The sequence below is a fragment of the Neolamprologus multifasciatus genome, chromosome 7 (assembly GCF_963576455.1).
Source record: "Neolamprologus multifasciatus chromosome 7, fNeoMul1.2, whole genome shotgun sequence".
Lineage (NCBI taxonomy): Eukaryota > Metazoa > Chordata > Actinopteri > Cichliformes > Cichlidae > Neolamprologus > Neolamprologus multifasciatus.
Window position 1 is genome coordinate 59,530,569 of NC_140445.1, and position 15,478 is coordinate 59,546,046.

General features: G+C 40.7%; 1 protein-coding gene across 1 annotated transcript; it reads left to right on the forward strand.

Annotated features, from left to right (window-relative positions):
* Window positions 1–1,951: 1,951 nt before the first annotated feature.
* Window positions 1,952–15,147, forward strand: nudt4a (nudix (nucleoside diphosphate linked moiety X)-type motif 4a). The gene is made up of 5 exons (XM_085168445.1): window positions 1,952–2,284; window positions 5,840–5,950; window positions 7,842–7,886; window positions 8,142–8,229; window positions 13,581–15,147. The coding sequence occupies exons 1-5, from the start codon at window positions 2,186–2,188 to the stop codon at window positions 13,805–13,807; spliced, it is 570 nt and encodes a 189-aa protein (XP_085024571.1). The 5' UTR covers window positions 1,952–2,185; the 3' UTR covers window positions 13,808–15,147.
* Window positions 15,148–15,478: the final 331 nt, after the last annotated feature.

Sequence of the window (15,478 nt, forward strand, 5' to 3'; positions counted from 1 at the left end):
ACGCAGAGCTTTTCTTTGGATGCTGGCTGTTTTTTGTTCTTGTCTCTGTTAAGATGATTCCACGCTACTTCAGTAATGAAGTAAGTCTTCAGTAAGTCTGGCAAGCCAAACCACGACTGAAGATGTTTAATGTAGGTTTTTTTGTCATGTATGCTTTTAATGTATTGGCAGTATGTTTTGGATCATTGTCATGGCAAAAATGAAGCTGCTGCCAATCATGGCAGATCTTTCCAGATGGTATTGCATGGATAAAAATCTGCATTCACGATTCCATCATTTTGACAAGATCCTGAACACCACTAAACTGAAATGGAGCCCCAAACCATGACAACCTCTGTCGGGTTTTGCAGAAAGCTGTAAGCACTGTTGTACCTTTCTCATCACCACCTCTGAACACACTGAAGACAGTTTGAACCCAAAATGTACACATTAGGATTCATCCCTCCGTCAAACCTGTTGCCACTGATTTACGGTCCTGTGTAATTTGGGATGCCTCAGCCTTTTCTTTCTCTTCCTTAAGAAAGATTTGTTGACAGCCACCTTTCCACTAAGACCATTTCAGTGAACATTAATGGATCAACGAAAAGTCAAATTGGATCTGTCCAGTTCTATTTCAGGTCTTTGCTGGATTTTTTTTTCTAAATCTTAAAATGCTTGAATAATGATTGCTTAGTGTTACGTGGCTCAAGAAACAAAAGCATTCTTCTGAAAGTGGCCAGGTACAAGAACTGTACTGAAAAGGAGTTGGATAGCAGCCAATATCCAAAGAAAATCTGAAAAAATTGTATGCTCAGCTTGCAGTTGTGGCAAAATATATTGCACAAAAAGACCTTAAAATGCATTAATATTGATTTGAAACCCTGCTACTCAAGTTCACTACAAGAAGATCTTAATATTAACATTTGTTTGCTAGTTTAGTCCACACAAAATCAAATTCATGACGTTCTTATAGCTGTGACTGACATTATTCAGAATTCCAGTCAGGGTTAAAAGCAGTAATTTCAAACTACAGAAAATCATGGTGCCTAAAATCTTCAGTGATTGACACTTGCCACATGGATGTGGCTTGGATCTCTGTCTTGCGAGTTGTTTCCTCTGACCTGGAAAACTTCAGCTGGCACACTGTACTCCTGATATTTTAATACCTGTGTTTGCAAAACATGGTTCAGTTCTTAACTTTTCACAAACCCTTTTAATCCTTGTGTGAGTCAGTGCAACTTTGGATGTATGTTAGGCTCATTCATAATAATCAAGACTATTTGTTTAGCTTAAGCGCTTTCAAACAGAAACGGCTGCCAGTTATCATTGGTTCTGATTTGGACAGTCACTAATAATACAGACACACCAACTTTTTTTTTCTTTTTTTTAAACACATTGCTTCCACAAGTGAATACAGGTAAATAAGGACTGCCTACTTCCACTAGAGGGCACCCCGAGCTTTGAAAGTTTTACGCAAGCCTGCATTTTTTAGTTTTGCTCGTTTATTCCTGAAGCCACATGGCTCAAAGGGAAAATTTGACTATCTCAAGAATCAGGACGCAACAGGTAAGCGTTTTACTCACGTGCTCGTGCAATAAATAAATAAATCAGAAAGAATAAAATCATCTGTGTGCCATTTCGTCTTTAAAAAATAATTTACCTTTTCTGTGTTATTTGTGACATGAAATGTTTAGATCCTTCTGTTTTCCGCATTAAAAATGAGTCAGTGCACTTATTATCGTGGGCATTAACACGCTCTTCAAGTCCATCCTGGCTGGATTTGGAGATTTTTAACAGCAACTCCAACTCGCAGCTCAGTCACCTTTTCTCTTCCATAAAGGAGACTCGTTTCTGTTCGGCCTGTGCGTCGCAGTGATAAACACGGATGTAAGGTGGGGTCTGACGGGCTTGTTGCTGCGCAGCTCTCAGGTCAGCTGGTCGCAGCTCAGCCACCACAGCGTGATGTGAGGCAGTCTGCGTGTTGACAGCGGCACTAAAGCAGCAGAGCAGGTACGGCACAACACCAGATGCAGCCTGACGCGCGCTCGGAGCGCAGGAATGAATGGACCAGCTGCATGGTTTGTCTGGAAGTGTCTGAAGAAGCCAAGCTGCGATATTGTTGGATATTACTGAAAGCACTTTAATCAGCGACTGGTTGAAGCCCAATTTCCCAACACTTACCTGCCACCGGAAAAAAGGCGTCTATATGATGAAGTTTAAGCCCAACCAGACCAGGACGTACGACGTCGAAGGGTTCAAGAGGAGAGCGGCGTGTCTGTGTTTTAAAAACGAAACAGAGGACGAGGTAAGCTGTGAAGTTAAACCATTTGTAGGAGGAGAGGGCTTTTATTAACACGCTCTATTTTTGACACAGTCCCAAATTAACCGCTGTGCCTAACAGTACAGCAGCCTGCTTTATCGCGCGTCTGGCTGACTTTCAGTGTGTGGGGAGCGCGTTCACGTGGCTCGTCTTTAATTGAGGTGCTGGGCAGAGGTGAAGGTTGGAGGGGGGCAAATATTTGACCTGTTACAGGGTGTGTGGCTGCAGCTGGCACTCAACAGGAGATCATCGTTTTTCACGTTCTTGCCAAGGAGGACATCCAGATTACTCATAAAATCATCCCCTTATCTCTAACGCAGAGCAGTCTCTGCATATATTTCACAGCTATGGGCCTATAAACACCTCCTGTCATAAATAAAGTAGTTCAGAGTTTGTTTTCCAAAACATCAGCTGATGCGGTTTTACTAAATCTACTTTTGCTGAGATACCTGCTACTCCTGAGGCCAGTTGGTTCTACTTTTTGATTCAAATGATGACGCAACCATAAAGCAAATGTTCTCAGCCATTTTACTCACGTGAAAGAAATGTTTGTCTTTAAATTAGAGAGCTGAATATGAGGTTTTAACTTGTTACATGTAATCAGTCGCCTATCATTTTGTCATTCGTGGAAATGTGTAAGTATACAGCACATGTACGTAGGTTCTGATGTATCTCATATAACAAGCACAGACATTGACTGAAACACAAATTATTATTCAGTGATGCGCCAGTTTGGATAAGAAACTTTTAAGTTTGTTAATATTACCGTTGTTTTGTGCTGGGTCTAAATGTGTCTGCCTAGTGACGCAGACTAACTCTGGGCCACATGTGATAGGATGAGTAGGGGGCTGAGTGGCTGTTACAGTGTGCTAAACTCCAAGTGACCCATCAGTTGCAATTTATAGAAACAAGGTACAGCCACTTGCTATTCCCTGACAGATTTCCTTTCCTGCTCCTTGTGCCTGGGCCCCTACCAGGGGCGCCCCCAGAATTTTTTCATAGGGGTAGACGTATGGAGGTCACCAAAAATATTGGGGTGGCACACTACAGAATTTCCAGTTTTATTTTGCCGTTTTCAAATATAGGTTACTTGAAAAGTATGGCTGGCAAAGAGAGAAAGAAAAGAATTATATGCCTCGTTAGTTTCCTGCTTTTATAGATGAGATCACTGAAAATGGGTACATATAAAAACCAAACAAGAGTTGGAAATCCATAATAATCTGTTTTAAGTGACTGACTTAAAGCCCCAACCATCGCTTTAATGAAACAGCAGAGCTGAGCAGAAGCAGCTTATCACTCTCACAGAATGGAGTTGACTTTTAAATTGAAATTAGTATATACATTTTTATTGGATAGAGGTACAGTGGAGAGAAAAGGGGAGAGGCACCAGTTATCCGCCCCCCCCCCCCCCCCCCACTCAATGGCACCTGATGTATGGTTTCACAACATATTGATACGTTATATATTTATTCATTTATTTATTTTCAAATGTCCACAGCTATGTAACCACACATTTCTGTGGAAAAGTCTTGATCCGTAACTGATTTCCTTATATTATATTCCACAAAGCCTGCCTTGTCTTGAGAAAAAGTTCTCCAGGCTTTCTGAAGGTCTGTCAAAGTTTTTATTTTGACCGGTTGCATCTGGTATCGATTATTGTAATTGTATCCACACAGACTTCCCTCTAGAGTTCAGCTGGTCCAAAATACTGCTCCTCTTGTCATTACCTGAACCCTTTCCACAGAACATATCACTCCTGTCTTTCAACAGTTTCACTGGTTTCCCTTTAAATCACATTCATTTTAAGTTTCTGCTTCCTACTTGAAAAGGTGCCTATAGATAAAATGTATTCTTCTTATTATTTGCTGATAAATTGTTATTTTTAGACCCCAATGTACGTATTTTACAAGCAGTGAATCCTTAATTAAGGCATTTACTGAGACAAAGGTTGCCCTTAAATTTAGCTTCTTTTGAAAGGCATTAACACATCGTTCAGCCCGTAGAGTTTGGCCGGACTGGGATCAGACTGTAAAGATGTCGGGGTTCTGCCCACTCCAAACGCTTCCTCACTTTCCCCCGATCGTGTTTGGTGCCTGTTGGGGTCATTAACCTCCTCTCCTAAGCTCTTTGTTTTGATACAGAGAGGTAACTGCTGATCTGGTGGTTTTAGGAAAGCCTGTTGTCTGCGTGCGAGTAGCTGTGTCTGTACAAGTGCCTACGTGCTTCACATGCCGTTTGTGTGAAATTGCGCATGCATGTGTACCTTGTGTGGATTTGTGTCACTAAGGCAACTTGCGGTGTTTCTACAGTCCCCTGGACCCTGCGCGGATTAGTTTAAGATGAGATGTGTCACTTGGAATACAAAACCAGCTAAAATAATTGGCCTTCCTGTTTGTAGCTTAATATGATTCGCCATAGAAAGCAGAAGGATGTGGAGTAAACACATACATTTGATTTTAACTAAGATTTTGGCAATGCCATGGCTAAATAAATTAGCTCACTGAGCAGAGTAAATGCGTAGAGAGATGTGTCTGCTGTGGAAGAGTATGAACTCGGACATTGAAGTGACTTTTACCCTAATAACTTAGTATTTTATTCACTCATAAATATGGACAGAGTTGCACTGTTAAAAATAAATCACATGGTTTCTAGAGAGTTTGTAAATAAAGGAGCAGAGTGAGAAAGTGTTACACTCATATACACTGGGTATATATCACCCATATATATTGGGCGATAAATGACATTAAGCATTTATTGCCCAAAGAGATCAGCTTTGATGGTATGAAAGTTGCTTCCATTTTGGAGCGTGAGCAGAAAGATCTTACCAGTGGGGAAACCTCTGCTGTGACAGCTGTGTTTAATGCGGAAAGGGTTCATTCGACTGGCGTTTTTAACACACGTGTGTTAGCCGTGACTGGAGAGTGAGTTGGTTGCCCAGTGTTAAGGTTTCAGAAGGCAGTCCCACATGGACTCAATGTGGGTCAGTGATGCTGGATTGGGTTTAAGGTCAAGTAACTTCGTCATCAAAACACCAAACTGCATTGGCTGGACGGCAGTTAAAAATAGTGTGCAGCTTTAGGATATTTCTTTGGGTTAGAACTTTGATTTGTACTTCGTCAAATGCAGTGGGATTAAATATAACACTTGATGTTGGTACTACTCAAAACGTTAAAGCAGGTCGTACTGTAAATAGACTCCAGATTATGAATTATCTTTCATTAAAACCACTGACAACTAAAAACAGGTTGATACATGAATCATTACATTGGTTGCTCTCATTCGTCTATTTGAATTATGTGCCAAAGAGTGTGACACGCAGAGCAGCATCATCCTCACAGCGCTCATGTTGCATTAAGTAAATGAAGTGAATGACCGGAATGATATGCGAGATGTTCGATATGCGTCTGCTGAATGACGAGCAGTTCGTTTGGCCACCGTGTCCGTGCTGACGGACGCTGAACTCGGGCATGCTGTTGCTGTGCTTTTTGCACCCCAACCTCAGTAGCAGAGGCCTGACGGAGGGCTCTCTCTCCTTGGCAGGTGCTGTTGGTGAGCAGCAGTCGCCATCCAGACCAGTGGATCGTGCCAGGAGGGGGAATGGAGCCTGATGAGGAGCCCTGTGGAGCTGCTGTCAGGGAGGTGTATGAAGAGGTGAATTGATTGTTCATTAATTAAACCCATATTGTTTGCATGCATTGTTGGTTAAAGCCTAGGATCTATACAGTACTGCGCAGTGATGAACGACACCCCATTTCTTTATATTTTGCAATGAAAATAGGAAACGGGTGCAGTGAGTTATTGAAACGTACGTGGGAATACGTGTGTTTGTTGAAGGACATTTAAAGCTCATCTGGGATGTTGACTGCCGTTTATACCGTTCTCTGTCAAGATGATCTTACACTGCTTTAATAATGTTGAAGTCCAGGCTCTGAGGGGCCAAATCCATGACTGATGGTATTTCATTGTTTGTTTTCATATCCAGGTATGATTTTACTGTACTGGCAGTGTGTTTGGGTTCATTTTCATGTCATCTATTACATGGTGAATCTACCATGTTAAACAGATTGCCACTAACTGCTGTAGATACATTTTTTAGGTGTAAACCTGTCCAGTTTTCTCTATTTATTAGTGTAAAAAGGCTGTTTTGTATTTTTCAAGCTGTGCTATCATTTTTCATAAACTAAAGAAATGCGTACAAATGATTTTGTTTTTGGGAAAGGACATGAAGTGGCTAAAGATACAATTAAAAATGCGATCTTTGCTAAGTTACCTGCTATTTGCCTTTTCTATGCGTGAATTATTCACAGATTTGCCTTAACAAACCAAAAACTTTCATATGAAAATTATGAGGTACAAGAAGCTGACTTAAAATGAGTGAAAAAGCAACTAATGTCCAAACAAACAAACAAAAAAATCCTTTGAATAAAGCCTGGAGAACTATTGGTCAAAACCACTTTTTAGTACTTGGGAATCAAAATGTAAAGAAATGAGAGGTAGCTCCAGACTTTTGCATAATCACCTCTCATGGAGACAGTGTTATTTTTCATGCAGAGCACAATATAAAAAGCAGCATTCCGAAGTTTCCTTGAGATTAGTAACCATTTTATTGGAAGTGACACAAAGTTACCATAGTGTTAAAAAAAATAATAAGGATAGGGAATTTTATCAGTTGTCAGCTGATAATGTTTATTGGTTTTCCAAGGAATTATCTCATTATTTAAGTGGAAGATAAAAAAAAAAAAAATCATGACATTTCATGACTTTGAATACTGGGGGCCTAATTTCCATCTCAGTATCATATATTCTGATTGCAATGTACGCATCATGGGCTCAAAGGACAGACACATTAAACTGAAAGTGAAATCAGTAAATCTTTGTCAGAGGTGTCATTGCTGTTCACAGTACAAGTCGCTCGTGTGCCAAAAATTCAGAACAGAAGTAGAAATATGTGGCAAGGATGCATGGATAGCCAGCTTATCATGCTGTGGTTTAAGAAAAGAGGCTGTTGGTGGCTCGCCAGATTGTTCACAGCAAAGTGAGCTGTGAGCTTCTGACATGGATAGCAGTGTGCTGACAGCTTTGAAGTATGGCAGTGACATTTGGAAAGGGGTTCCAGTTGCCCACATCCTGCGCCTCACGGAGCTGACGCAGATCAGGATAAAGGCGATTCAAAGCGGATTGAGCCTCATATGTTAATTTTTATTTGTGCATAAATTTGTAAAGCCTTGTAGGCCGTTGTGTGCATTTTAGTGTGCTTTTTTTTAAAGAAGTCTGGAAGGCATTACAGCAATGACCGGGATGTCTGTTATGGTTTGATACTGTAAATGATAGCTGTGTCCTAACTGTGTACTATACTTGAGCTAAGCCCCCTGTCTCGTGTTTCTGTCATTTAGACTATGTTTATGTCTACCTGGGATCATATATGACGCGAATCCAAGTGATCTCGCTGCACAGTGTGTTGAAAGGACAGTTTCATCTGAATATTTTAGATTATGACTTGTGGACAATCACTTTTAATAATGACTCTGATTTATGTGTGCAGGCTGGTGTAAAGGGAAAGCTCGGCAGACTGCTTGGGATATTCGAGGTATGTTATGAAAAATTGTAATTTGTAATCATGTCGCGATACATAGTGCTGTATAAAATCATCCTACTGCCGCACCTAGCGTTTTTGTATGTCTGTGGTCAGACAATCAACTTGTTTAGTTCATGGAGTTTCTATAAAAGAAATGGTACGGCTAATCACAGTTTTTGCCTTTTTTAATGAAGGCTTTGCACGCACTGCGTTGGTGGTTTGTCAGAAAAACATAAATTCATTTTCTCTTCATGTAAACCTTTGCAGCACAATCAAGACAGAAAGCACAGGACTTATGTCTACACCCTCGTGGTGACGGAGATGCTGGAAGACTGGGAAGACTCTGTGAACATTGGTATGCCTCTGTGTCCCTCTTTGTCTTATTATAGTATCTTATTCTAGCAGCCAAGGGTCACAAAACTATGTTACAAGGGGAAAAGAGTGAAAAATATTCCTGTGGTAACAAGATTTTTGAGGGGTTTTTTTGTGTTTTCCTTTTTACGGGCATCTCTCATATGCATGTTTTTTGAGATCTTGTGATTTATTCAAAAAAACAAAAGCAAGCAAAAGGTTTTAGCAACTTTTTGCATTACATGTTCTGTTTCAGGGTTGAGTTTCGGGGCTTTCAGTCTCTTAGTTCAAGATCTTGGCTTAGGATCATACATTGGCAAGGTTTTTTGTTTTTTTTTACCGGAATCACTTGCTCTCATTAAACATGCCTCAACTAAGTGCTTAGGTTACAAATTTTGATTCGCATAAATGTGAAAGGGATTATAAACTCATATATAGCATTAGTCTTCAGACAATCTACTGCCTTTTAAGGTGGCACACATAAGATGACTCCATAAGCAGAATGAAGAGGAACAAAACACAACGAGGAATGTGTAACAGCTCCACTGATTCATTTGATCTAAATCAGGGATGGCAAACTCATTTTACACCGAGGGCCACATACAGCTTTGATCTTGAATGGGGCGGAAGACTGAAACCCCCACTTCCAATCCACTTAAGGAAGTTTAACTACACATTAAATCCCTCAGATGTCTTAATACTAAAAAAGAAGTGCAATTTCAAAAGTTTGTCATTTAGAAAGAACTGAGATGAAGAAATGTTTCTGTTACTGTGGACCCATTGTAAAAAAAACAAAAAAACAGAAATTTCTATTGTAGATAAAAACAGGAACTTTTCGATTAATTATCTTTTACTTTGGTGTAATATGAATGGCATGGGAGCAGGTCTTTTTCAGTAGGAAATAAAGTAAAACTTATTAAAAAGCAGATAATAGTCCACAGTTTAAGCCATCCTTCACATTTTCCAAAACCATCAAGTGGGCTGGATTGAAATCCTTACCCGGCCGATTCTGGCTCGCGGGCATTAGGTTTGACACCCCTGATCTAAAATTCTTAACAGAACAATTGGACAATTGAACATGTCTGCCCATGTGTCTGTTTTATGGAAAACATGAATAACAGATTCATGAACTGAGTAGCAGTTTCCCAGATTATGTCTTTCACAATGGCTGTATTGTCTTTTTGCCTCGTCCTCCATCCTGTGTTGGCTGACTGTCAAAATAAAATGACATGCAACTGTGCTCATAACTTTCCGCAGGGCAGTTCAACACTTCATTTAGCTGTAGATTTTATTTTTATTTTTTCACAAATTCAGCCTGAATTGTAAATAAACTGGTTTAAATTGATTTATATTAGCATACCTGTTCAACTGCTCATTAATGCTCATCTAATCAACCAATCAGATGGCAGCAACCAAGTGCATTTAGGCACGTGGGCATGGTCAGGATGACCTGCTGAAGTTCATCAGAATGGGGAGCTAACGTGATTTTTTTTCTTTCTTTCTTTCTTTTTTTTTTTAAAGTCATTTGAATGTATCGTGGTTGTTGGTGTCAGGTGGATCTGAGTATTTCAGAAACTGCTGATCTGCTGGGATTGTTCCACACAGCCATCTCTAGACTTTACAGCTAAAAAGTGGCGCTCAGCCAGTCAGCTAAGAACAGAAAAGGCTACAATTCACTCAGGTTCACCAAAAGTAGACAACATGAGATTGGAAAAACATCTGGTCTGATGAGTCTTAATTTCTGCGGGCAGCAGGGTCAAAATTTGACATGAACGCCATGAAAGCACTGATCTATTCTACCTTGTGTCAGCAGTTCAGGCTGTTGCTGGTGGTGTAAGTGTGTGGGAGATATTTCCTCATCACGTTTACCCCTCGATACCAACTGAGCGTCGTTTGAATCAATGCCACAAAGGGTTTAGGCAGTTCTGAGGACAAAGGGGGTCCAGCCTGGTACTAGCCTGGTGTGACTGATTAAGTTGCTGGTGGGTGTATGTTGTGATTACATGTAGGTCAGACATTAAGTATGCTCGAATGGAGATCTCTAATATAGCAAGTGGTTCGTTACACGTCGCCAAAATCTATGTTGACTTTAAGTTAACATAGAATCTTTTTCTAAACGGTAAGGTGGATGTACATGTTTAGATATGTTTTCATGGATGTTTTCACTGTCTGATATTTTAAATGGAATACTTTTCCTGGGATTGAGTAACTTGTAAACTATTTCTAACTGGACTGGAAAATGTGGTTGTGGCCATTTACTCCCTTCACCCACAGAAGTAAGAGTTCAGCCTGTTCATAAGGGGGAGGAGTGTTTGCTGTGCCCAGCTGTTTTCCAGTTATCATCACTCACCACAGCAGCCCCCCTTACTTGTCCTCTTTTGCCCTACACAAAGGTTGCGACTGAACAGAAAGGGTATACTACTACAGGTTGAATTGACTCCCTCGCCTCCTTAAATGCTGGTAGTGGTGGCACTCTTCAGGGTGCCAACATGAAGTGAAGGCATCCTCCTCCTCATTATCACACCAGGCTCCAGTTATCACAGAGCATGGCAAGTTCCTTTAGCAAAGTGCTGGAATTGAATGGGAGGAGATGAGTTTGAACAAAGTATAAATAACTTCCAGCTGTCGCTTTGCTGGACAGATCATTTTTATGGAAGATACTTTTTTTAGGGTTTAGGGCTGTCTGAAGTATGCCCATGTCCACACCGACACCCACTGGTGCCATGACATGCACAGTTTATTTTTGTGTGTGGTGAATAAAATGATCCTTTAGTCATCCTTTCATTCAGCAGTCTCACTCAGCGCTTATTCAGGCTCTCTGTGACAAATTATACAATGTTTGCTTAATGGTGGCGTGCCCTTTGGAGCATTTTAAATACAATTAACACACAGTGTGGTTTGCTTTGTGGATATTAGTATCCAAAATTTGTTCAAGAAGTCTTTGCTAAGTTTAAAAATAGCATTATATTTCTATGTTTGCACCTATGGACTGGGTCCAGTCGGAGTCTCCTCCATTTTCAATCTCATGCATTTTGAACACTACCTGACCCATATCATCTAAACACTGAGTTTTTGCAGTACGCACACTCCTTTCCTTAATCTTTGCCACAGCTAGTTCCTCCTAACTCTGCCTTGTTTGTATTTTGGATACTTTGCCCTTTCCTGTTTTCTGCCTTGTGCCTTTTTTGGATTTGTTTGTTACGCTTATTTCCTGTGTGCGACCCATAGTGCTCAAATCAAGAGCTTCATTGTGGGCCTTTTATCTTTTTTTTTCTTTCTGATTTGCGCCTCATCTTCTCCACTGTGCAAGTTATTTTCACTGTATTGCCCTAAGAAATGTTTTAGTTGCTTAAATGCATTTGAAGGACACGGAAGAGAGGAGGTTTGTCTGAGGAGCAATTATCTAGGATTCACCAGTGTATCATTGTGTATCTTTCTCTGAAGAGTTTTTACCTGCTATCAGTTAAACATCTGGGGTATTGATCTGGTCAGTTAAGTAAATGGATTCTTCAAAGCGCTCTATACAACATGCCACATTCACCCATACACATCCATTCTCACAAGCACTTTCTCTATACTTAGTGCTTTCTAACTACATTCACACACATTCATACTCCGATGGATGCATCGGAGAGCAACTTGAGGTTCGTATCTTGCCCAAGGATACTTGGCATGCAGAGTTGGAGGAGCCAGGGATCGAACCACCAACCTTTCGATCAGTAGGTGCTCTACCTCCTGAGCTACAGCCACTCTGCTGCTGTGGTGTTATTGAAATTAATAACTAGAGGTAAACTAGAGGGGCAACAATGAGACAACTAACAAAACAGGAATGATCCCCATTCTTTCCCTCCATTGGCTAGGGTCAGTATCACTACCGGCAGCATGCGGTGATGCCTGGACTCGGACTCTACAGAGGTTTCCCATGTAGTCCAAATCTCCTAGAGGGAGATCCCATCAGCAGGACGAGTATCTGTTCCTTTATGAACAGGATGGAGCTTTACCTGACTTCCAGCAGGTGACTGGTGTAAATACCTTTGACCAAACAATCAGAAACAGACTTCAACATTGTCTAGTGGACCCTGCGCTCACTGCCTGCCATTGTGGAGCCCAACTGGCATTTACCATAAAACACCAGAATTGACTGGTGCACCAGTGAGCATGTATGACAGATTTTAAGAGGTCTGCAGAAGCTGTGGAGAGCGTTATGCTGCCTGTAACATTGTTTAACATGATTGATTTAGTGGTGGGTTAGTGAAAGTGTGGAGAGGCTTATTCATGGAGGGACACACAGAGCTCTATGGGGTAGGCAACAGCACCCTGACCATTAGATATCGGGATTATATTCATTGTCAGACCCAATGCTGGTGCAGCGGGTCAGGGTTCCTCATGGTGCAATAGTAAGAGTATGCAGGCAGTTCCTGGTGGACGAAGGAACTGATACACGCTACTGGGCCCCATGCTTGTCTGACCTAAATCCACTCGAACACTTCTGGGACATCATGTTTCGGTCCATCTGATGCTGCCAGGTTGCATCTCAGACTGTACAGGAGCTCAGTGATGTGCTGGTCCAACTTGTGAGAAGATCCCCCAGGACACCATCTGTTGTGCACACATTGTCAGGCATGCATACAAGCATGTGGGGGCCATACAAATTACGGAGTTCTATTTTGAGTTGCTGCAGTGACATTTCAGGAAAATAGACTAGCATGCTGTAGAATCTCTTCACTTTGATGTGGGGGTGTCTTGAATTGAGCCCTCTGTACGTTGATAATTTTTCATTTCCATCAAACGATATGGCATGCTTTCGTTCCTAACACATTACCCAGTCCATATCAGTATAGATGTGCGGCATGATTTTTTTTCTCTGATGTGTTTTCAGAGTGTTCTTTAATATTTTTTAAAGGTATATAGCTCACCAAGATCATAACATGATATCAACTGCCTTAAAATGACAGTTGTGAAACAAAGACGTGTCATTTTGCTAACACCCTTTGCCTCATCTCTCTCCTCATCTTTCTTCCTCTCCTTCTGTGATCACATTTCTGGTGGGAGGGACCAAGATGCAAGGAGATGAGGAAAGGAATCGAGGATGTGCCAACTGAGAAATGAGCAGAAGGGATGGACGAGCTTATGGTTTCCTGTGACCTAATATCTGAAATGTTGCAATCATATGCTGAGAAATGTTTTGTTTCTTGTTCCTTGTTTAGATGACCTTAATCAAGACCTTATTGTGATCTTTACGGTGTTACGGACTTAAAAATTTTTCCCACACATTGTATTGAAGTGTCATTAAGCACAACACTGATTGTGTGAGCCACATGCAAACAATTCAACTTTACTTGAATCTCTTCACAGGAAGGAAGAGGAAGTGGTTCAAGGTCGATGAAGCCATAAGGGTGCTGCAGAGCCACAAGCCTGTCCATGCAGAGTACCTACACAGACTTAAGGGCACCTGTAATCCCACCTGCACTCCCATGTGTGGCCCAGCTAACGGCAATGGCCTGAGCTCCCACATGACAGATGATGACGCACCCCACTATGTTGTTTGCTCCACACACTGCTCAGACCTAGTTAGCAGATAGGAGCCATAATGGCAGAGAGCAGGTCTTCTGAGAGGAAATGAATTTTCAGCTGAACTTCTTGAGACTGATTTGAAGTGACACTGAAAATGTTTTTCAAATGTATTTAAGACTTTTTTTAATGTATTATTATTATTTTTTAATTCCTGTAAAGCATTTCCTTTTCAACTTTAGGCAGACTGCAGTGCACTGATTATGCAATATAAAGGCCTGTTTAGTCTTAGATGTTGTATATTTGACTGGCGGCACACACTGTGTGCTGGTGATTTCCTGGAGGCGGTATGGGGAAGTGATGGCTCCTGGAGGAAGCCTTATTCCCACAGTGACTCAGTGCCAAACAATCTGCAAGATGTTTGAAAAAGAGTAGCTGCAAGTCTATGGATGGACTTTACAAACTGCTACCTTGGGAAGTTTGTGAGGAATTCTGCTAAAATAGATGAGGTAAAGTCTGCAGCAAGTGTGGACAGCATTGTTATTACTTCCTCAGCGCACACAGTATCATCTCTAAGCACTAGTGACACTGAACAAGCCTTAAATCTTGTGTGTATATATTTGAATGCTGTCAATGTGAGTGAAAACTGAGTAAATTAGAGAAAGACTTCTATATAGTGAACTGAATCAAACATGAAATGGCACATATCCTCAGAAAAACTATAATCTAGTGCATTATAGCAAATGTTTTATATAGTGTATCTGCAGAGATGCCTTAGAAGAGTCTGACAAATGCTGCACAAAGTCTCCCATTAAGTGCCTTCATAAACACAAAGTAAATGAACAGAACAAATCAAACCTTATACACGCTGTCAAAACAACCCAGTTTTTGGAAGCTGGGCTCCATAGGACATTAAGAAAAATGTGGGTTTGTTTTTACGACGGAGGGTGCACAGTGACTGAATTTATGTTCCGCTGGGAAACATGGACCGAAAAGTATGACAGGAATTATGGTCGCCTGATTCTATTTGATGCTTTGCTTTAAACTTTAATCCAGTTTCTTCACAAGTTAATATTATTGTTTTTATTTATTGCTTTTTAATTGTCCACATTTAGGCTTTTGCTTCAGAACATAATCATATATTTATATATATTTTTAAAAGTAAGTTTTTCATCTTTTTTCTCCCTGTGATTAGTTTGGGCTTAGTGTTTGGACTATACCATTAATACCAGGCTGTAGACTACTCCCCCTGGTGGCAATGGTACAGTCCAACCACAAGCACAAAGCATAGAAATGGAAAATTAAGTATGCAAAGAAGGAAAAAAACTGAAGCAAACCCCCAAACGTGCACAGGTAAAAATCAAACTGAGAGTCGTTTATTTGTGGAGAAATAAACTGTGGATCGTGGAAATCCGTTTCTTTATGTGATTATTTTTGATGGTGCTTGCTTCAAAGCGTTGTATTGTGCATGGAAGTCCTTTAACACATAGGGGGAAAAAAAGCTCAAATATGGTCATAATTTAACTTCCTAGGCTACCATTGACAGGAAAGCCCATCTAACATCTTTCCACATTGTCCATGTGTGACTGGGATATTCTATTGTGTGCAAAATATTTAAATAAACACCGTTTAAAGATAATTACTATTGTGACAGATTTTTATTGAGTGCTCCAGAGCATGACGGCTCTTGTATGTAATCCTGAATATCACCAGGTTGTGTATCCTCCTGGTGCTGAGCCATC